This window comes from Microcaecilia unicolor, chromosome 11 (assembly GCF_901765095.1).
Source record: "Microcaecilia unicolor chromosome 11, aMicUni1.1, whole genome shotgun sequence".
In the NCBI taxonomy this organism is placed as follows: Eukaryota; Metazoa; Chordata; class Amphibia; order Gymnophiona; family Siphonopidae; genus Microcaecilia; species Microcaecilia unicolor.
Window position 1 is genome coordinate 191,433,588 of NC_044041.1, and position 22,980 is coordinate 191,456,567.

Consider the following 22,980-nt stretch of genomic DNA (forward strand, 5'->3'; position numbering starts at 1 on the left):
ACATATATTTGTATGATAAAACTCACTGTCAGGGATTACGTTGTTAATTTCTCATTCTGGCGACCAAAAAAGCTGACCAATTTCAGACAATGTGGTGCAATATGATTCCTTATCCCGCAGATCCAATTTGGAAAGTGTGTGGTTTTTAAATATATATTCATCCATGATTGCAATGAATTGAGGACCAGTAAGCAGCTGCTTTTCCTGCCCATTGTGAACTGTTTGGAGATCGGTGGTGGCCCAGAGTTAAAAGAAAGAAAACAACGAAAATAGCAATGTTGAAACTGCCCAAAGGCGTTCATTCGGCTCCTGGGAGGGGCGTCCAGGCCCAGCAACAGATGAAGAGAGTTTTACCCGGGCTGGGCTCAACAGACTGCATGGCCACTAGCCTCTCTAGCCCGCAGACGATGCGGACCATACCATGTACCTACTTCACCCAGATTTACCCGCAGCCGGCTGTGCCCAGGGGTAGCTCTCTCTATACCACCCCCAACGGACCGGACCCCAAACCCTTGCGATCGGCCACTGCGGGAAAGCTACCGGTAATTATAAGCAAGCAACTTCCGTTCTCTTTCTTAGTGTCTTTTCTTTTTCCCCTGTTCTCCCCATACCCAGGTTACCCATCCCTTTGAAACTGGAAGCAGATGCTCTGGTTACTTCTCTGCAACGGAGAGAGTTGCGTGACCGAGCCTAGATTGTAAAGTAAGAATTGACATTCCCATTTTTATGTGATACCTGTTTAGGTTATTAAAGAGTGTTTGTCTGTTTGTTTGTATACTTTGCCCGATGGATGGGGCTTTATCTTGAGCTGCTGTGAAGTGTTCTGTGTTCTTTGGCCTTTATACAGAAATACAGGTACAAGTGCAGTATCTTCCTGTAACCAGGCAGCTTGACTTCAGGAAGCAGCAGGGTTTCTACATCCATATACGTATTGCTATCACTTCTCAGAAGGCCCAGGTAAAGCCATCTTAAAACATAATAGCAATCGGGACTTGGATCTTGATATGCTGCCCAAGGCCATTTCTTCCACCTTTCACTTACAGGAAAAGCACAACCCATCTGGCCGCCGGGTTCACTGTTGTGTTAATGTTAAACTGGAGGAGTGTGGGATGCATCCGATTAAGGGCTGCAGTTTTGTAAGGCCCCACGATTACATAATTGGATCCTTGATAAGGCAAGGAGAGAGATTTTTAAGGGCTTTGCACTTTTTTGGCTCCTTGACCCACCCATGGGAAAAATCCTAAAATAACTGGGATGCCGAATCAAGCGGAAAACAGAGATTTTGGGGGGGGGGGGGGGTGGACAGTTAAACTGCAGCTGTGGTGCTGGCACATCAGTGATTGGGTGGAAACTCTTCAGTAAAAGTGATCTATTTATTACTTGGGGAGGAAAGAGGCCCAGTCCCTTGGGTTTTAACCAGCTTTGAAACCGTTTTCAAAACAGGGTTAAAAATAGGGCTGCATTTCTGAAGTCGGCTGTGACAACCTTAAGGCTGTTTATAGCTATTCTGCAGGGGAGGACGGTGGTCAGGGGCAGTGGCGTTCCTAGGCTGGCTGACACCCAGGGTGGATCGCCGATGCGCGCCCCCCCCCCCCCCGTGAAATTACACCTCCCTGGGTGGAGTGTGACCCCCCCCCAGCGAAATTACACCCCCCCCCGGCTGCAGCGCGACCCCCCCCCCCGGGTGCATTTTTACCTGCTGGGGGGGTGCCGCGCGCCTGTCGGCTCCGAGTCCGCTCATTCCCTGCTGCTCCCTCTGTCCCGGAACAGGAAGTAACCTGTTCCGCGCAGAGGGAGCAGCAGGGAGGGAATGAGCGGACTCGGCCAACAGGCGCGCGGCACCCCACCCCCAGCGGCGTGCACCTGGGGCGGACCGCCCCCACTGCCCCCCCTTGGTACACCACTGGTCAGGGGCTCCCGGGCAGTATAGATTAGTGAGCCCCATCCCAAACACCCTGAGCCAAAGTGGGCCCTCCCCGGTCCTACCTGGTGGTCTAGTTGCCTCTTGGGGAAGCAGGAAAACCCCCCACTCTTTCCTGCTTCTACTGCTACTGTGCTTTCAAAATGGCTGCCGAGACTTACCGCAGTAGTCTTGGCAGCCATTTTTAAAATACAGAGTAGCGGCAGCGGGCAGGAAAGAGTGAGATGAATTTTTGCCCTCGCAGAGGTCACTTGACCACCAGGGCCCTTCAAGGTAGGACCAGTGAGGGCTGTAATGTGTGGTGGCGGGCAATTGGGCAGAACCTCTGGGCCTCCGGGCACTGCCCGGTTGTCCAAATGGTCAGTGTGCCCCTGCCATTCTGCATGCTGGTTTAGATTCCTTAATTTGTATTTCTTATCTTTTTATTACTTTTTAGTCTTTAACTTATTTAGGGCTGCATTTTGATTAAAATTTGTAATCGCAATGAATCGCATGCTTAAAGGTATTTTTTTTATTTAGCTTCCCCCCCCCCCCCCCCCCCCCGCAGCTCCTTGTGAGTCTGGGCAATGGAGGGTTATTGCCCAGAGTGACAAGGAGCTGCAGTGGGGAAAAAAGATAAAATACCTTTAAGCGTGCAATTAATTGCGATTACAAATTTTAATGAAAATGCAGCCCTAAATAAGTTAAAGACTAAAAAGTAATGAAAAGATAAGAAATACAAATTGCAGAATAGCCCTATTAAAAAAAACACATGTACCTATTCAGAGCCCGGCTGAGGTTTGTACTCGGCAACTGTAACATAGTAACAATGACTGCGGGTAACTCAGTTTTCACATAAGGGTGGCCAGGGTTGAACTTGCCGCTCCATGTAGGTTACTCCCTCCCCCTTTGTTAGGGTTGAAGCTGTCCCTCATTACTGCACCCCCCAAAATATGCTCTGTGGATCTGTTATGTATTAGTTGAGTGACAATACTCTCTCTTTGTATTCCATCTTCTGCATTTATCCCATGCCTTTTTTGAATTCTGCCACCATCTTCATTCCAACCACTTTTTGTAGCCTAGTGGTTAGTGCAGCAGACTTTGATCCTGAGGAACTGGGTTCGATTCCCACTGCAGCTCCTTGTGACCTTGAGCAAGTCACCTAACCCTCCATTGCCCCTGGTACAAAATAAGTACCTGAATATATGTAAACCGCTTTGAATGTAGTTGCAAAAACCTCAGAAAGGCGGTATATCATTTCCCTTTCCCTTATGACATCACAATATCAGAAGTGAGCCAAGTATCAAGCATTCAAGCCATTGTGACATCACTGATGAGGTTGGCTCTTATTGGTGGAATGAGTGGAGGAGTAGCCTAGTGGTTAGTGCAGCGGACTTTGATCCTGGGGAACTGGGTTCAATTCCCACTGCACCTCCTTGTGACTCTGGGCAAGTCACTTAACCCTACATTGCCCCAGGTACAAAATAAGTACCTGAATATATGTAAACCGCTTTGAATGTAGTTGCAAAAACCTCAGAAAGGCGGTATATCATTTCCCTTTCCCTTATGACATCACAATATCAGAAGTGAGCCAAGTATCAGGCATTCAAGCCATTGTGACATCACTGATGAGGTTGGCTCTTATTGGTGGAATGAGTGGAGGAGTAGCCTAGTGGTTAGTGCAGCGGACTTTGATCCTGGGGAACTGGGTTCAATTCCCACTGCAGCTCCTTGTGACTCTGGGCAAGTCACTTAACCCTACATTGCCCCAGGTACAAAATAAGTACCTGAATATATGTAAACCGCTTTGAATGTAGTTGCAAAAACCTCAGAAAGGCGGTATATCATTTCCCTTTCCCTTATGACATCACAATATCAGAAGTGAGCCAAGTATCAGGCATTCAAGCCATTGTGACATCACTGATGAGGTTGGCTCTTATTGGTGGAATGAGTGGAGGAGTAGCCTAGTGGTTAGTGCAGCGGACTTTGATCCTGGGGAACTGGGTTCAATTCCCACTGCAGCTCCTTGTGACTCTGGGCAAGTCACTTAACCCTACATTGCCCCAGGTACAAAATAAGTACCTGAATATATGTAAACCGCTTTGAATGTAGTTGCAAAATACCACAGAAAGGTGGTATATCCAGTGGCGTTCCTAGCTTGGATTGCGCCCAGGGCGGATCGCTGATGCGCCCCCCCTCCGCCTGCGAAATGACACCCCCCCCCGGCGAAATGACACCCCCCCCGGGTGCACGCCGCTGGAGGGGGGTGCCGCGGCGCGCACCTGTGGGCTCCAACTTCGCTAACTTCGCTCGTTCGCTGCAGCTCCCTCTGCCCCGGAACAGGACCTGTTCCGGGGCAGAGGGAGCTGCAGTGAACGAGCGAAGTTAGCGCCCACGGGCGTGCGCCGTGGCACCCCCCAGCAGCGTGCACCCAGGGCGGACCGCCCCACCGCCCCCCCCTTGGTACGCCACTGGGTATATCAAGTCCCAGTTCCCTTTTTGTGGAATGAGAATTCCAAGCATCCACTACCCTCTGTGAATAAAATATTTATTTTCTCCATTGCAGCTTCATTTCATGGCCTCTAGTTCTGTAATCTCCCTGTCTTTGAAAAGGTTTTTTTTTTTTGTGCTCATTTATATCATTCTGGTATTTATCTCCCCTGTCCTTCCTCTCCTTCAGGTTAGACATATTCAGGTCTTCAAGCCTCATCTCATGCTGAAGCCCCCACACCATTTTGGTCACTTCCTCTGAATTGCTTCGAGTCTCTTTGTTTTTGGCAGGATGTGGCCTCCAAATCTGAACACAGTACTCCCAAGTGCCATCTCACCAAACAGCTTGTACAGGGGTACTATCACCTCTTCATTGCCGCGGATTATGCCCCTCTCTGTGCAGCCTAGCGTCTTTCTGGTCTTGGCCACCAACTTATCAGTGTCTCACGGTCCATCCAGTCTGCCCAACAAGATAAACTCATATGTGCTACTTTATATGTATACCTGAGTCTGCCCAGCACTAGCCCTGCCTCCCAACCTCCTGTCACGGTAGGTAGCAGCTAAGGAAAATTGTATGCAAAGTCAATATAATGAGCTAATTACCATACAAATGTACATGCAAAGTGATGTACAGCTGTTCAAGCGATGCAAACAAGCAGCCCCCCTACCTTGGTTTAGATAAAGGTGTTTGTCTTGCAGATGACACAAAAACTTGCAACACAGTGGACACCTTGAAAGGTGCGAAAAGCAAGATGAAGGTCAAGCATGGGTGAATGTCTGGCTGTTAAGCTTTAATGTGGAGAAGTGTAGAGGGTGGTGCGTTTCTTTTATTTATTTATTTGTTACATTTGTATCCCACATTTTCTCACCTATTTGTAGGCTCAATGTGATACTTATTCACCATCCCTTTCCTAATCATTCCTAGCATCCTGTTTGCTTTTTTTGGCTGCTGCCCCTGGTTATTTAGTGCTACAGGACAGACTCTCTACTGCTGGATCAGAATGGTTGGTTGCCAAATGATCCCTAAGCCTTTCTACTACTACTGCTACTATTTAGCATTTCTATAGCGCTACAAGGCGTACGCAGCGCTGCACAAACATAGAAGAAAGACAGTCCCTGCTCAAAGAGCTATGTAATAAAAGTGAGCCAAGTATAGGACAATCAAGCCATTGTGACATCACTGATGAGGTTGGCTCTTATTGGTGGCCTGAGGCATTATGACATCACAACATTAGCTCTGGTTACAAGAGACTACTACTACTACTATTTAGCATTTCTATAGCGCTACAAGGCATACGCAGCGCTGCACAAACATAGAAGAAAGACAGTCCCTGCTCAAAGAGCTTACAATCTAATAGACAAAAAATAAATAAAGTAAGCAAATCAAATCAATTAATGTGATCGGGAAGGAAGAGAGGAGGGTAGGTGGAGGCGAGTCAAAAGCAATGTTAAAGAGGTGGGCTTTCAGTCTAGATTTAAAGGTGGCCAAGGATGGGGCAAGACGTAGGGGCTCAGGAAGTTTATTCCAGGCGTAGGGTGCAGCGAGACAGAAGGTGCGAAGTCTGGAGTTGGCAGTAGCGGAGAAGGGAACAGATAAGAAGGATTTATCCAGGGAACGGAGTGCACGGGAAGGGGTGTAGGGAAGGACGAGTGTGGAGAGATACTGGGGAGCAGCAGAGTGAGTACATTTATAGGTTAGTAGAAGAAGTTTGAACAGGATGCAAAAACGCTCGGCTAAACGCGTGGTGATTGGCTCAGGGACTTCCAGGTCTCTCAGCTGAGTGAAGCACTGCCAAAAAAGACATTTTTATTATTGCAGGGGGGGAATGAGGGCCAAAATAGACATTTTTATTATTGCACTGACGAGCACTTGACTTTTTTCCCCCGAATTTTTGTTTTTTTCACTTTTGTAGCAGTTTTTCAATCCAGCGCAGCCTCAACGAGAGGTACAGACCTCTCGTTAGATTTTCCAGCGGAAAAGGTTAGTGCATCTCATTACAATAGGGTTTCTACACAATTTGCTCATCTGCATTCCGTTTTCGTTAGCTGCTAGGAAAAAAGTCTGTAGTGCATGCCTAGGTTTACTACTTGCTCGTTAATGGCTCCTTAAGTTTAGTGCATCTGGCCCTGAGTCCTCTAAGGGCTTTGCCCATTGAGTAAATGTAGCCTTATGTGTGTTAGCTCACATGTTCCCAGCATGGGCTGACCAGATGTTCCAGGGCTTTCTGCTCAGTTACTCTCTTTGAGACTGGGCGGGTGGAGTGGGACAGCTTAGTAGAATCCTTCAGGAAATGTTATCTTTCTGAAAAGAGAACCGCCTTCCCCCTGTTGGACTGGGTAAGAAGTTTTTTTGCAAGGCAGTGCATATGTCTCCATCTTTCTGCAGTAACAGGAAAGTTGTATTCCGCCTCCCCACCCCCCAAAAAATCCAGCCCTTACAAAGGTTTTCAGAAGGCGTTTGACAAAGTGCCGCACGAAAGACTCCTGAAGAAATTGCAGAGTCATGGAATCGGAGGTAGGGTATTATTATGGATTAAGAACTGGTTGAAAGATAGGAAGCAGAGAGTAGGATTGCGTGGCCAGTATTCTCAGTGGAGGAGGGTAGTTAGTGGGGTCCCGCAGGGGTCTGTGCTGGGTCCGTTGCTTTTTAATGTATTTATAAATGACCTAGAGATGGGAATAACTAGTGAGGTAATTAAATTCGCCGATGACACAAAATTATTCAGGGTCGTCAAGTCGCAGGAGGAATGTGAACGATTACAGGAGGACCTTGCGAGACTGGGAGAATGGGCGTGCAAGTGGCAGATGAAGTTCAATGTTGACAAGTGCAAAGTGATGCATGTGGGTAAGAGGAACCCGAATTATAGCTACGTCTTGCAAGGTTCCGCGTTAGGAGTTACGGATCAAGAAAGGGATCTGGGTGTCGTCGTCGATGATACGCTGAAACCTTCTGCTCAGTGTGCTGCTGCGGCTAGGAAAGCGAATAGAATGTTGGGTGTTATTAGGAAGGGTATGGAGTCCAGGTGTGTGGATGTTATAATGCCGTTGTATCGCTCCATGGTGCGACCGCACCTGGAGTATTGTGTTCAGTACTGGTCTCCGTATCTCAAAAAAGATATAGTAGAATTGGAAAAGGTACAGCGAAGGGCGACGAAAATGATAGTGGGGATGGGACGACTTTCCTATGAAGAGAGGCTGAGAAGACTAGGGCTTTTCAGCTTGGAGAAGAGACGGCTGAGGGGAGATATGATAGAAGTGTATAAAATAATGAGTGGAATGGATCGGGTGGATGTGAAGCGACTGTTCACGCTATCCAAAATACTAGGACTAGAGGGCATGAGTTGAAGCTACAGTGTGGTAAATTTAAAACGAATCGGAGAAAATTTTTCTTCACCCAACGTGTAATTAGACTCTGGAATTCGTTGCCGGAGAACGTGGTACGGGCGGTTAGCTTGACGGAGTTTAAAAGGGGTTAGATAGATTCCTAAAGGACAAGTCCATAGACCGCTATTAAATGGACTTGGAAAAATTCCGCATTTTTAGGTATAACTTGTCTGGAATGTTTTTACGTTTGGGGAGCGTGCCAGGTGCCCTTGACCTGGATTGGCCACTGTCGGTGACAGGATGCTGGGCTAGATGGACCTTTGGTCTTTCCCAGTATGGCACTACTTATGTACTTATGTACTTATGGTGGGACCCGGTCTCTGCTGACCCCATTATACTTTTTTCTGCTACAGAATCGGAGTGGCCCTGCCGCTTCCACCCAGCTGTCCTCTTTACACAGAGCTGACATAACTCTCCCAGCTGTTCTTCCTTTTGGTGTGGTGCTTGACTGTGGCCTCACTCTGTATTTTTCAGTCGCTATGCATCCCTTAGATTGACATGCTGCTTGTGACCTGTGTGTACTGAGAGAGTACATGTGGACAGTGAGGACCTGTTATATCTTATCTGCACCCTTCTCCTTCACTGCTAACTCCAGACTCCGTTCCTTTTATCTTGGTGCACCATATGCCTGGAATAGACTTCCTGAGCCAATACGTCAAGCTCCATCTCTGGCGGTCTTCAAATCTAAGCTAAAAGCCCACCTTTTCGTTGCTGCTTTTACCTCCTAACCCTTATTTTAGCATCCTCACTTTAATATTCCCTTATCTCTTATTTGTCCTAATTAGATTGTAAGCTCTGTCACTGCGTGCGTTTAATAGCGCTATAGAAATAAGTAATAGTAGTAGTCTTTGAAATTCCGAAATCTTGTTGCTCTTTGGGATTCCGGAATCTTGCTGCTCTTTGGGATTCTGGAATCTTTCTGCTCTTTGGGGTTCTGCACGGAATCTTGCTACTCTTTGTCCTTATCCCTTATTTGTCCTGTTCTGATTAGATTATCAGCTCTGTCGAGCAGGGACTGTCTCTTCATGTTCGAGTGTACAGCGCTGCGTACGTCTAGTAGCGCTATAGAAACGATAAGTAGTAGTAGTTACACCTGTGTCTTGGTATTCTGTGAGCTCGTTGCAGCTTTTGGTGGATCCTGATTTGGAAACCTCTGTTTGGGGCAAGTCTTCTTTGGAAAGGACATTTTGGAACAGTCACGCCATGAGGCTAAAGCAGGCCAAATTTTAATTAAGGTGAGGAAGTCCTTTATTCCCCTCCCCCCCCCCCCCCCCCCCCCCCCCCCCCACACACACACACCATAAGGGTTATTTGGGTGATAGGGAAGACATGATGTAAGAATAAAAAAAAAAATCAGTGGACGAGCACAGAGGGCCTTTGGTGGGTACAGTGGAAACTGTGTCCCTTTGGCGGGAAAGTGATTAATTAAAGACCACAAGACTCAGTCATGAATGTATCTTCACTGATATTTTAACTCCTTGTCCCAGCTGGGGCTTCTGAGGGAAACCTGTCTTCATATGAACAGCTGAAAAATGGGTAACAATTAAGGTAGTAGAAGGGCTTTTCCATTCAGATTTTTACCCACCAAGATAACTTTGATGTTGTAGACTTAGGAGTAACTTCAGGAAATACTTTTTCACAGCGAGAGCAGTGGACGCCTGGAATGCCCATCCAGGAGAGGTGGTGGATTAAAAAACGTGTGGGATAAATACAGGGTTTGGAGTGGCCCAGTGGCGTAGCCACAGGTGGGCCTGGGTGGGCCAGGGCCCACCCAACAGTAGCATACCGTTTAGTGGTAGCTGGTGGAGATCCCAAGCTCTATCAGCTGAAGACTTCCCTTTGATGGTAAGCCAAGGTGGAAAGAAGCGTTTTCTCACCAGCTGAGATATTTTTTTGCTGGTGGTGAAGAACACTTGGTGCCCACCCACTTCTTGCCTAGGCCCACCCAGAATCTGTTGTCTGGCTACGCCCCTGGAGTGGCCTAATGGTTAGTGCAGCAGGTTGCGGGCCTGGGGAACTGGGCTTGATTCCCGCTGCTGCCTGCTGGTCGGCAGTGAGTTGAGATCCTGGGGAACCAGATTCAGTTCCCTCTGCGGCTCTGTGTGACCCTGGGCAAGTCACTTAACCCTCCGTTGCCCCAGTGTACTACTTAGACTGTGAGCCTACCAGACATGTAAAATGAAACTGTAAACCGCTTAGGTCTAAGCAGTATATAAATACTGACATGAATGAATGAATGAAAACTTGACTGTTTGGGCGAGAGTAGCTGGGGAACTAAGGCCGATGCTGGATGAACTTCTTATGTTCTGCAAAAGACAGATGAAGATCAAGTCTGCCTATTGTATCATAGTAACATAACATAGTAGATGACGGCAGAAAAAGACCTGCATGGTCCATCCAGTCTGCCCAAGAAGATAAATTCATATGTGCTACTTTTTTATTTGTACTGTCCTCTTCAGTGCACAGACTGTATAAGTCTGGCCAGCCCTATCCCGGCCTCCCAACCACCAACCCTGCCTCCCAACCACCAGCTCTGGCACAGACCCTATAAGTCTGCCCAGCACTATCCCTGCCTCCCACCACCGGCTGTGGCACAGACCGTATAAGTCTGCCTAGCACTAGTCCCCCCTCCCAACCACCAGCCCCAGCACAGACCGTATATGTCTGCCCACACTAGCTCTGCCTCCCAACCACCAGCTCTGCCACCCATTCTAGGCTAAGCTCCTGAGGATCCCTTTCTTCTGCACTGGATTCCTTTATGTTTATCCCACGCATGTTTAAATTCTGTTACCGTTTTCATCTCCACCACTTCCCGCGGGAGGGCATTCCAAGCATCCACCACCCTCTCCGTGAAAAAATACTTCCTGACATTCTTCTTGAGTCTGCCCCCCTTCAATCTCATTTCATGCCCTCTCGTTCTACCGCCTTCCCATCTCCGGAAAAGGTTTGTTTGCGGATTAATACCTTTCAAATATTTGAACGTCTGTATCATATCACCCCTGTTCCTCCTTTCCTCCAGAGTATACATATGATAAAGTGATATATAAGTGAGAGTACTGTTCATTCAGGGGGGAGGAGAAGACATCTTAATGTAGAAATTAGCAATACTATTGATTAACTTGCTAACAGTATTTATAAGACATTGCGTCAAGACTGCAGGTGGTTGGCCTGATGGCAAAATGCCAAGCAGAGTTTGAGTGAATGACTGTGACCTGCACAGAATGGCGGATGCGGCTTTGGCTGTCTTGTTGGGCAGGCCTGGATGGACCATGTCATCGTTTACTGTGTGTTGCCTGTGACATGGCAGCTTAGTCTTGCAGTGGTCTCCTTCCGTTCCCCTCACCCTTCATCCAGTCTTGTGCCAAAGACCACCTTCACTTCCCTGCTACTGGTTGAAATGTAGGGACTGTGGGTGTTTTGGGAATCCGTCCTATCTTCTGCTTTGTTCTCAGTCTCTCCTGGATGCTTCTCTAGCAGTAGGGGAAGGGCTGAGCCAGTTTGTTTTACCTTTCAGTCTTAAACAGGAACCATGGGACTGGCTCAGCCATGCCCTGTAGACATGGAGCCAGCTGGAACCTTGTTAGAATATCATGTCTGTGTCTCCATATGCTTTAGGAGAGGTGTGGGTTAACTGCTTTTATCCTGGATTTTGCTATGAGGGGAAGAGCTTGGCAGACTGACACTTAGCCTGGGTGGGGCACTGGATCACGTCTCTCCTGGCTTCTGCCAGCATTTCCCCTGGGATAATGGTACCACCTGTTATAAAAGTTTCCTGCACAGTAGATGGAGGTAGGCTACTGAGATCTATCTTTAAGGTGTCAGGTGTAGCCTGTGCTCTCTGTCTCCTCCTTGGCAAGAGTCTGATGGATGTGCATATGGAGAAGTTTACTAGACCAGGGGTTCTCAATGCAGGCCTCGGGACCCACCTAGCCAGTCAGGGTTTAGGATACCCACGGTGAATTTGCACACACAATTAATCGCACAATTAAAGGTATGTTGTTTATGTATCTCTTTCCCACTGCAGCTGCTTGTGAGTCTGGGCATTGGAGGGTTAAGTGATTTGTAATTGCGATTACAGCTTTTTAATCAAAATACAGCCCTAAATAAATAAGACTAAAAAGTAATTAAGAGATACAAAATACAAATATAAATGAGAGAAACTAAACCAGCATGCAAAATAGCCCTATGAAAAACCACCAGAACCTCTTCAGAGCCTGGTTGAGGTTTGTACTCTGCAACTGTGACATTATCTCCGCAATGGAGTGCATGCAGATAGAGCTCATGCATATTCATTGGGGGGAATCCTGAAAACCCAACTGAGTTGCAACCCTTGAGGACCGAGGTTGCCAACCCCTGCTCTAGACCTTTCCCATAGGCTCGAAATATAACCAGCTGGCATTTGACATAAGACATAAGCATCGCCACACTGGGACAGACCAAAGGTCCATCTAGCCCAGCACCCTGTCTCCGACAGTGGCCCATCCAGGTCATAATCACCCGACAAGATCCACGGAGCAAAGCATTTTGTACTGCTTGTCCCAGGAATAGTGGATTTTTCCCTACGTCCGTTTAATAACATTCTATGGCCTTTTCCTTCAGGAAGCCGTCCAAACCTTTCTTAAACTCTGCTAAGCTAACCGCCTTAACCACATTCTCCGGCAACAAATTCCAGAGTTGAATTACGGGCTGAGTAAAGACAAATTTTCTCTTATTTGTTTTAAACTTACTGCACTCCAGCTTCATCGCATGTCCCCTTGTCCTAGTATTTCTGGAAAGCGTAAACAGACGCTCCATATCTATCTTTTCCACTCCACTCATTATTTCACGTACCTCTATCATATCACCCCTCAGCCGCCTTTTCTCCAAGCTGAAGAACCCCAGCCGCTTTAGCCTTTCCTCATAGGAAAGTCGTCCCATCCCCTTAATCATCTTTGTCACCCTTCTCTGCACCTTTTCTAATTCCACTATATCTTTTTTTTGAGGTGCGGCGACCAGAGTTGAAACACAGTACTCTAGGTGCGGTCGCACCATGGAGCGATACAAAGGCATCATAACATCCTCATTTTTGTTTTCCATCCCTTTTCTAATAATACCTAACATTCTATTTGCTTTCTTAGCCGCAGCAGCACACTGAGCAGAAGGTTTCAACGTATCATCAACGATGACTCCCAGGTCCCTTTCTCGTTCCGTGACTCCTAACGCTGAACCTTGCATGACGTAGCTATAGTTTGGGTTCCTCCTTCCCACATGCATCACTTTGCACTTGCTCACATTGAACGTCATCTGCCATTTAGGATCAGGATGGTCCAGGCCTGGTTTTTACCCTCGTAGAAATAACTATGGCTAAAAGTGGTAAACCTGGCCCAGGAATTACACCCACACCTTCCTCATGGTAGCATGCAACCCATGCCACAGACCAGTCAGCAATTTTTGGTCTCCACTTCTCCATCTGCTAATTACTTTGTATATCACAGCATTGTAAGACCTGGTGGCACTTGCTAAAGTGAAAACCCTGTTTAGTAGAGAAACGGTAATGGCCGACACCTGGCCCTTCTTAAAACCGCAGCCGTGATCAGTAGCTATTTGACTATAAGTATGTGAAGTTAAGGTTTGTAAGAATCCTTGCTCTGTGTATTTTCGCATTTCTCACCGGGGAGTTTCCTGCAGTAGATCTTGTTTAGCTTGGTGTATAAATCTTAAACCTCACCTTAAACGTTAGGGAGGGGAATGAGTTGGAAGCCAGGCTGTGTAAAATGCTTTTCTTCTGCCTTAAACTGGCAGTACTGGATTTTTCTTTTTCTCTCTCTACCTCACTTTGGGGCTCATTTTCAAAGCATTACAAAGTTCCATAGGTTACTCTGGAACTTTGTAAGTGCTTTGAAAATACAGCTCAATTTGTCTCTTGATGGGTGGAGGTTGATTTTTTTTTTTTCTTCCCCCCCCCCCCCCCCCACATAAATTTCTTGGCATTTCATTTCGGTTTGGATATTTTCACTTAGGAAAAACAGGTGAACACCTGGGCCTGGAGGAGGAAAGGGCAGGCAGATGCCTGAGTGAAGCTGATTCAACCCTTCTGGAGAAATGGGGGGGGGGGGGGGGTCAGTTTGGATGATGTCATTTATAGAGATGCTGTCTTGTGCAGTGTGGAGGGGAGGGACATACACTATGGGAACGATTCTGTAAAGAGCGCCAAAAGTTAGACGCCGCCATGGCAGCATGCCAGATGCTAATTCTGTGATACATCTGGGCACCGTCCGTGCCCTGCCCACATGTGTGCCTCCTTTCCATTTACACACTAAGCAAGTTATCTGTCTCTTGCAAAATACCATCGAGCAGGCGGCCACTTAATGTGCGTGAGTGCTAATGTTCTAGAACTTGGCGTGGGCAAATTGGCTCCACCTGTTATAGAACTGTGGAATTCGTTGCCAGAGAATGTGGCACATGGACGTCAGACTCACAGAAACAGAAGCCTGCGCGGCCGCATTGCTGATCTGCAAGGGCAGGCTTCTACATGGAATGTTGCTAGCTGAGGAGTAGCCTAGTGGTTAGTGCAGCGGACTCTGATTCTGGGAAACTGGGTTCGATTCCCACTGTAGCTCCTTGTGACTCTGGGCAAGTCACTTAACCCTCCATTGCCCCTGGTACAAAATAAGTACCTATGTAAACCGCTTTGAATGTAGTTGCAAAAACCACCGAAAGGCGGTATATCAAGTTCCATTTCCCTTTCCCTTGTGACTCTGGGCAAATCACTTAACCCTCCGTTGCCCCAGGTATAAAAACTTAGATGGTGAGCCCACTAGGGACAGAGAAAGTACCTGCATATAATATGTAAACCGTTTTGGTTATACCACAGAAAAGTGGCATATCAAAGCCAGACCCTTACCTTATTTATTTAAAAGGTTTATTGCCCGCTCAATCCGCAGTTCTAGACAGTGTACATGGTAACGGAGGTACTTCTAGCAGTACTTTCTCAGAAGATCTCAAACTGTGACTTGGTTGAGAAATTCGCAAATCAGCCGCAGTGGCGGGTGATTGTCGCATTACACAAAGCTTTATAGATCATAGTAAGAACTTTTAAATTGCACACGAAACTTAATTGGCAACCAATGTAAATCTCTGAAGACAGATTGTCCCCAGAGCCACAGATTGGGGACGAGCTTGGTGAACCGAATGTCCCCCAGCGGGAGTCACCTGCTGCCTTTTTCTGGTTGGTTTGGTGGGGTTGGTGCTACTGTGTAGATGGCAGGATGAGTTATTGGATGGGGAGTGGGGGGAGATGCTCCCTCCCCGGTGGTGGGCAGCATCAGGTTGTCAAGATTTCCCCAATGAATATGCATGAGATCTCGCCACACTCGTCCTTCCCTACACCCCTTCCCGTGCACTCCGTTCCATGGATAAATCCTTCTTATCTGTTCCCTTCTCCACTACTGCCAACTCCAGACTTCGCTCCTTCTGTCTCGCTGCACCCTACGCCTGGAATAGACTTCTTGAGCCCCTACGTCTTGCCCCATCCTTGACCATCGGTAAATCTAGATTGAAAGCCCACCTCTTTAACATTGCTTTTGACTTGTAACCACTCGCCTCCACCTACCCTCCTTTCCTCTTTCCTCTACATTAATTGATTTGCTTGCTTTATTTTGTCTATTAGATTGTAAGCTCTTTGAGCAGGGACTGTCTTTCTTCTTCTATGTTTGTGCTGCGCTGCTTACGCTTTGTAGCGCTATAAAAATGCTAAATAGTAGTAGTAGATCTATTTGCATGCACTGCCTCCATTGTAAACCAAGAAATCTCGTACATATTCATTGGGGAAAGCCTGAAAACGTGAGTGGATTGAGACCCTGGTCTAGCCACTCGGGCTGATCACCTGGTGCTGGGTAGGAAGTTTCTGATGGCTGTTTGCTTCCAAGTTGATAAGATACAGCAGTTTTCTTTAGCTCCTACGTTCAAGAGTTACTGGAGATCTTTTGCATTTAGCAGCCTGGCATTGTGTGTGGTATCAGAATAGGAATTTTTATCTCTCTCTATCAAAAGAAAAGTGAAAGCAAGCTTGTTTTGATGAGAGGTACTCACGAAAGTTAATTATTCCTCTCGGGTTAGGGCGATGCTCATTACTTATCTTGTGTGACATAGAGCCCTCCCAATTCCTGGACAGCCTCTTACAGCAGAATTGTTAAGTACAGCAGGCTCTTACGGAAATAAGAGGGTCTGTGCAAAACGGCTGATGAGATTTGTCTCCATTAACCGTGTGGGAGGTTGCACCTAGTTACGTGTTACCTTCTCGCTAATGCTGAAAAAAGTGCCTCAGAAAACACAGTACTGAGGGTTCCCCCGAAAAAGGTGAGGCTATCCAGGCGAAATGAGCATCGCTGTAGGGTCTTAAGATTCCAGTTTGCTGAATGATGCCTCCCATTTGATTTCTGTGGAGGAAGTTGGCACTTAAGAGGTTTGTGTTAAGTTTGCTGTGGTCCCACTAGGGACCCCCGCCAGCAAAGGTACCTTGGGGAGGGGGGGGGGGTCGAAAGTGATGGGGGAGAGACGGCGGCAGGGGGAAGGTAGAAACTGGTGGGGAAGTCGGCGGCTGGGGGAGGTGGGCTAAAATGTGCCCCCTCCCACCTTGGGCTCTGGACCCCCTCCTACCTTGGGCTTTGGACCCCCTCCTGCCGAGGTCTGGCTACACCCCTGCCGTGCACCGCCTTGCAGCGTGCACCTGCCACTGCCACGCCCTTGGTACGCCACTGCAAGAAAACATCAAGTATCGAAACATGTCTACCAACTGAACAACAGCCCACATTGATAACTTCCCCTCTCAGTACTTTTGGGGATTTCAATGATATCGATCACGGCCATTCATTTTTTTGTAGTCCTGAGGACCTGGAGGGGATCCCTGCGGGATTTCTGCTAACCCTGTTCCCGTGCAGCTCTCTACTCCACTTAACCCCCGCCCCCCCATCTCGGCACTGTCTGCATAGTGCTGAAGCAGTTGGAAGGGTATCGTTCAGCGGCACGGTCTCGGTACTGCTGCTGAACGCTTGTGTTTTCAGGCTAGAAATGACTTAAAACTAACTGATTTGTTTCTCTGCAATTTGTCAGCACCGCACCTCTTTTTGAGGGGGTGATGAGTGTTAGGTAACGGTGAAATAACAGGAAACCCACTGGGGGGAGGGGATGTGTGCAGGGAACTTGCCCTGTGCTGTTTTCTGAATGAAGTGTTTGGCGAGCTGAAAATCTAAATTCATTAAAAAATGTATTTGAATTATTTAAACACTGAGCTTGCTGGAGGTGAATGAAGCCCACTGGGGTAAGCTGAATCCAGTTTGCAGTTGAAAGGGGAATAGAAGGACGACTGGGAAGTGTAAATTTAGACCAGACGTTCCCTCCCTGCTGCCTGTTCAGTTCTACTAAAGTGACCCAAACTTTTAAGTCTCTGTTTTGCACTGTGCTCACACTGATTCCCCACCATCCCTGTCCCGTTGCAGGATGCTGGCTAGCATTGTATATTATTTGGCCAGTGCTATCTGGAGTTCTCCTTCCTTGACTGCATTTTCTGGTAAGGACTGCGTGAGGTGGGGTCTGGGACGGGACGGGGGGGGGGGGGGGGGAGCGGGAGGAAGCTGAAAATCTTGTCAGGTTGGCCTTTGTTTCTCTCTGAATGCTTTTTTCTGCTTCAGATGAGTTTGCCAGCTGTCACGCGGCTAATCCTGCCTCCGATGAGGGGGAGACGGGCTGCTTGTCGCCCTTGGCATTCAGCCCCAAACAGGGGGTTGTCCCAGAGTCCCCTTTTGTCAGTTCCCGCCATCTCCACAGCGTCCAGACTCATGGATCTGTCCCTTCCCCTGCATGACTAGAGTTTGAGACACACCCACACTTGCCCTTTTCAAGTGGGGGCGGGGAATATGGACACATGTTTGCTGTCCTTTGCCCACACTTTGTTTAAAAAAAATATTTGATTCTCCCTCTTAATTGTCGTTCAGCGCTGTCAGCCCTGCTGCGCGCGCAGGATCCGGACTTGACTGCCGAGGGACACCCCTACCCAAATGCCTTCGTCCACCTGCAAATCTTGAGCGTATTGACGTAAATAAAGAGCCGGGCCTGTTTCCATTTCCATGCCAATATTGTTGAAAAGATGTCACAAAACCGTTGTGATATCGTTTCATGTGTTGGCACTGCTTTAGGTCTCGGCCTCATCCTTTTTACAAGGACCTTGGCTCGTTCTGTTTAAGCCTAGTGAGCCACAGTAGAGAGCATTTACATGATGTGAGGGTAGGAATTTATTTATTTGTTACATTTGTATCCCACATTCTCCCACCTATTTGCTGGCCTCCCACTTAGTCACCTCTCCCCTCTCCAGTCGGTTCAAAACTCTACTGCCCGTCTCATCTTCTGCCAGGGTCGCTTTACTCATACTACCCCTCTCCTCAAGTCGCTTCACTGGCTCCCTATCCGTTTTCGCATCCTGTTCAAACTTCTTCTACTAACCTATAAATGTATTCACTCTGCTGCTCCCCAGTATCTCTCCACACTCGTCCTTCCCTACACCCCTTCCCGTGCACTCCGCTCCATGGATAAATCCTTCTTATCTGTTCCCTTCTCCACTACTGCCAACTCCAGACTTTCGCGCCTTCTGTCTCGCTGCACCCTACGCCTGGAATAAACTTCCTGAGCCCCTACGTCTTGCCCCATCCTTGGCCACCTTTAAATCTAGACTGAAAGCCCACCTCTTTAACATTGCTTTTGACTCGTAACCACTTGTAACCACTCGCCTCCACCTACCCTCCTCTCTTCCTTCTCGTTCACATTAATTGATTTGATTTGCTTTATTTATTTTTGGTCTATTAGATTGTAAGCTCTTTGAGCAGGGACTGTCTTTCTTCTATGTTTGTGCAGCGCTGCGTATGCCTTGTAGCGCTATAGAAATGCTAAATAGTAGTAGTAGTAGTCTCTTGTAACCAGAGCTAATATTGTGATGTCATAATGCCTCAGGCCACCAATAAGAGCCAACCTCATCAGTGATGTCAGAATGGCTTGATTGTCCTATACTTGGCTCACTTTTATTACATAGCTCTTTGAGCAGGGACTGTCTTTCTTCTATGTTTGTGCAGCGCTGCGTATGCCTTGTAGCGCTATAGAAATGCTAAATAGTAGTAGTAGTAGTAGGCTCAATGTGGCTTACATAGTGCCGGAGAGGCCTTTGCAGGCTCCGGTGTGAACAAATACAGGGTGATGTTGTGGTAAGATCAAGTTCATGTGGCACAGCCATACTAGGGAATCGTACAACGGAAGAGTTGTGTTATGTCCGTTACGTGCTTTAGTTTGGTTGTGTTGCAGAGATTAGGCATTTAAGTTGGGTCGGTAGGATATGCCTTTTTAAACAGGCTGGTTTTTAGTGATTTCCGGAAGTTTAGGTGGTCGTACGTCGTTTTCAAGGCTTTTGGTCATGCGTTCCACAGATAATAATCCAGAGTTGCTACAACATTTGTTAGTGTAGCTTTTTCTGGGTTTCCTTTACCGGTCCTACAGGAGGCCTAGGGGACGTTGTTAGGCACAGGAATCAGTATGTTAAGGCCACAGCAGCCATGTGTACGAGCCTCCAGAAATGCTGACGTAACGTGCAACCTTGGCCAATGCTGCTATGAAAAAAACCAGCAAAAGCTTCCTCTCCAGCGTGCTTCTTAGATGCAAGCCTTCCCAGGGTCCAGGAAGGGAAGGGCAACAGAAGAATTCCAAATTCTCCCAACATTTCAGAGATTCGCTGCACCTGGGATAAAATTTGTCTAAACCCTCTCCTCTGGTCCTAATGTATTGTCTGTGTGTTTGTTTTGAAATGTCTTTATTAGCGTTTAAAGATACAACAAACACAAACATGATACAGCATTAGAAAACAAACCAAGCTGAGTTCAATTCTGAACAGTCGTCTGCAGGCGAAAGGAAAAGGTCTAAGGCTTTCCATTTTTGAAGAGTAGAAGTGTGCCCAGTAAGAGAAGTTACTGCGGACTGTTCGTACTTCTTGTAGAGGAGAATCCAGTGCCACCAAACCACCACGTTCACTTGGGAATCGTCCTTCCAGTTCGATATGATCAGTTTCAGCGCAACTGAAACCAGAAAGTCGAACAGTAACCTATCATGCGCCGTGGAGAGAAATGAGATACAAGTGGATTTCCAGATTACGTATTTGGGTAAAAAAAGGTTCGTGAAAACCAAAAATGGCTTCCAATTTCCCCCATACATCTGACCAAAAGGTGACCAGATGAGAACATTCCAACAAGAGATGCACAAGAGTACCAGCTTTGGTTTTACATGACCAACGCAGATCACAGCTAGAGGACCCAGTCAATTTACTTTTCCTAGGCGTCCAAAGGGCCCTATGGTACATAAAGTAGAGAGATTGTGTGATCGCAGCTGACAAGGAAGCCTGAGGGCCGTGCGACCAAATACAAGACCATTGAGCATCCGTCAAAGAGTCCTGCAGATCTAACTCCCACACCTGCTGCGTAGAACTACGGGAGTGAACGGTACGGGACCTCATAGCCTTGTAGAACAATGAAGCTGAGCGCTGGTGCCTGCAATTGAGTACTGACAAAGCCAGAGAGAACCGTACTGTCCGTTACAGCACGTAGCTGCCATTTCTTGGAAGTAATAGCGCTACACAACTGATACCAATGCAATCATTTGGAATTTGGAACTCAGCTTGTAACTGAGCAAAGGATTTGAGATGACCATCCAGGATCAGTTGATGCAAGAACCAGACATCACCTTTTTGCCAGATAGGCCAATTTATGCTTTTCTGACCAAATTACAGGGAAAATCTGCAGACTGAGGAAGAGACTTTGCTAAGGTTGCAAAAGCTGCGATTGTGGTATGTAGAACCACCCGGTTTTGAGGAAGCAAGCCTTTGCAACCCTTCGGTCCCATTTCCACCAAGACCCTCAAAGGATACTGACCAGATATAAGACCGCTCAACAGCAAGCCAAGTCAGCCGATCGATAGAACAGTCATGTAAAAACCAGTAATACCCTTTGGACAAAATAAAAGACTGATACAGAGAAAAATCTGGAAAATTTACTCCCCCTTCGGTAATTTCAAGGTGTGAAGTGAGATTCGAGGGGGTTTAGATTTCCATAGAAATTGAGAAGGAAGCTTGTCAGTCCTGAGGAAAAAAACTGTCTGTGTATTTGAAGTTGATAGAATCATTGTTACTACTTATCGTTTCTATAGTGCTACTAGACCTACCCAACGCTGTACACATTATATGCAGGTACTTTCTCTGTCCCTACTCCTAACCCTTATTCACTTGTTCAGAACCCTTATTTTATCATCCTTACTTTAATATTCCCTTATCCGTTTGTCCTGTTTGTCCTAATTAGATTGTAAGCTTTGTCGAGCAGAGACTGTCTCTTCATGTTCAAATGTACAGCGCTGCATACGTCTAGTAGCGCTATAGAAATAAGTAGTAGTAGTAGACTGCTCACAATCTAAGTTTTGTACTTGGGGCAATGGAGGGTTAAGTGATTTGCTCAAGGTCACAAGGAGCTGTAGTGAGAATTGAAGCCCAGGTCACTAGGATCAAGGCTGGGTGCACTAACCGTTAGGTTCCTCTTCCTCCACTCCTGAATGACAGTTCAATCTGTCTGGCAGGTTGCAAGTCCAGAATAACCAGAAGTCCAAGCGGAAATGTGGACATTGGTAGAGCTGGGACTGTTTGATGCATGCATTTATTTATTTATTTGGATTTTGCTCACACCTTTCTCAGTAGTAGCTCAAGGTGAGTTACATTCAGGTACTCTGGATATTTCTCTGTCCCAGGAGGGCTCACAGTCTAAGTTTGTACCTGAGGCAATGGAGGGTTAAGTGACTTGCCCAAGATCACAAGGAGCAGCAGTGGGATTTGAACCGGCCACCTCTGGATTGCAAGACTGGTGGCTCTAACCACTAGGCCACTCCTCCACAAGCAACATTCCGTGTAGAATCTCAAATAGTAGCAACATTCCATGTTCCACTGCACTAACCACTAGGCCACTCCTCCACTAGCAACATTCCATGTAGAATCTCAAATAGTAGCAATATTCCATGTAGAATCTCAAGGTGAGTTACATTCAGGTACTCTGGATATTTCTCTGTCCCAGGAGGGCTCACAATCTAAGTTTGTACCTGAGGCAATGGAGGGTTAAGTGACTTGCCCAAGATCACAAGGAGCAGCAGCAGGATTTGAACCGGCCACCTCTGGATTGCAAGACTGGTGCTCTAACCACTAGGGTCCTCCACTCCTTTGTATGTTTGTATATACTTAGATATCCTGGTTGGTAGGTGGCATAGCTGTGGTTTACAGAGTAAAGACAAATATAAACTGTGCGAGATCATAAAGTCTTTTATAGATGCTGAAAAGGTGGAGCTTCCTGTTTCTTCATCTGTTACATAAGAACATAAGTGCTATATTGGGACAGACTGAAGGTCCATCAAGCCCAGTATCCTGTTTCCAGCAGTGGCCAATTCAGGTCACAAGTTCCTGGCAAGATCCCAGAACAGTAAAACAGATTTTATGCTGCTTATCCTAGAAATAAGCGGTGGATTTTCCCAAGTCCATCTTAATAACGGCTTATGTACTTTCCTTTTAGGAAAGTATATCCAAACCGTTTTTAAACCCTTCTAAGCTAACTGCTTTTACCACATTGGCAACAAATTCCAGAGTTTAATTATACATTGCTGTCCAGGATGACAGATACTGGAAACAGTGGGACCATTATAGTGTTTAGGATATAGTCTCTCCCTTTTCCCCCTTCCCCCCCCCCCTTTTTCTTCTTCAGTCCCAGCTCATGGGCTTTCTTCTTAGTTTACTCCCCCTTTTGTGATCTAAGTGATAGGTATCATTATGACTTAATAATGCTTGGCTGATTGATTTTATTTTGTATATTGATTTTGAATTCAATAAAAATAAGTTACAGTACTAAGACAGAAAGCTGAACAGGCAGAACCTCATTGCAGCAGATTCCTATGCCAAGTGTTGCCCTGTTCACATCCTGCTGTCATATGGAATCAGGTGCTAGAGTCTGCAAGCCAGCTTTAATGTGTTTATTTTTAATTTAAATTAGTCTCTAACCTAAGATCCGGGAGTAAATTGTTTCAGAGTGCGGGAGCACCAATACTGAAACTAGAGCACCGTGTCGATTCTGTGCACTCCCTGTGTAGGCTGGAAATGCCAGGGAAACCTTACC

At 46.8% G+C, this 22,980-nt stretch overlaps 1 protein-coding gene across 1 annotated transcript in view; it reads left to right on the forward strand.

Annotated features, from left to right (window-relative positions):
- The first annotated feature begins 275 nt into the window (after positions 1-275).
- E2F2 (E2F transcription factor 2) overlaps positions 276-22,980 on the forward strand; it is a 37,979-nt gene continuing 15,274 nt past the window's right edge. Inside the window, exons 1-3 of the mRNA XM_030219480.1 lie at positions 276-542; positions 2,286-2,310; positions 20,917-20,937. Coding sequence (XP_030075340.1) covers positions 276-542; positions 2,286-2,310; positions 20,917-20,937 — 313 coding nt within the window. The remainder of the gene's footprint in view (positions 543-2,285; positions 2,311-20,916; positions 20,938-22,980) is intronic.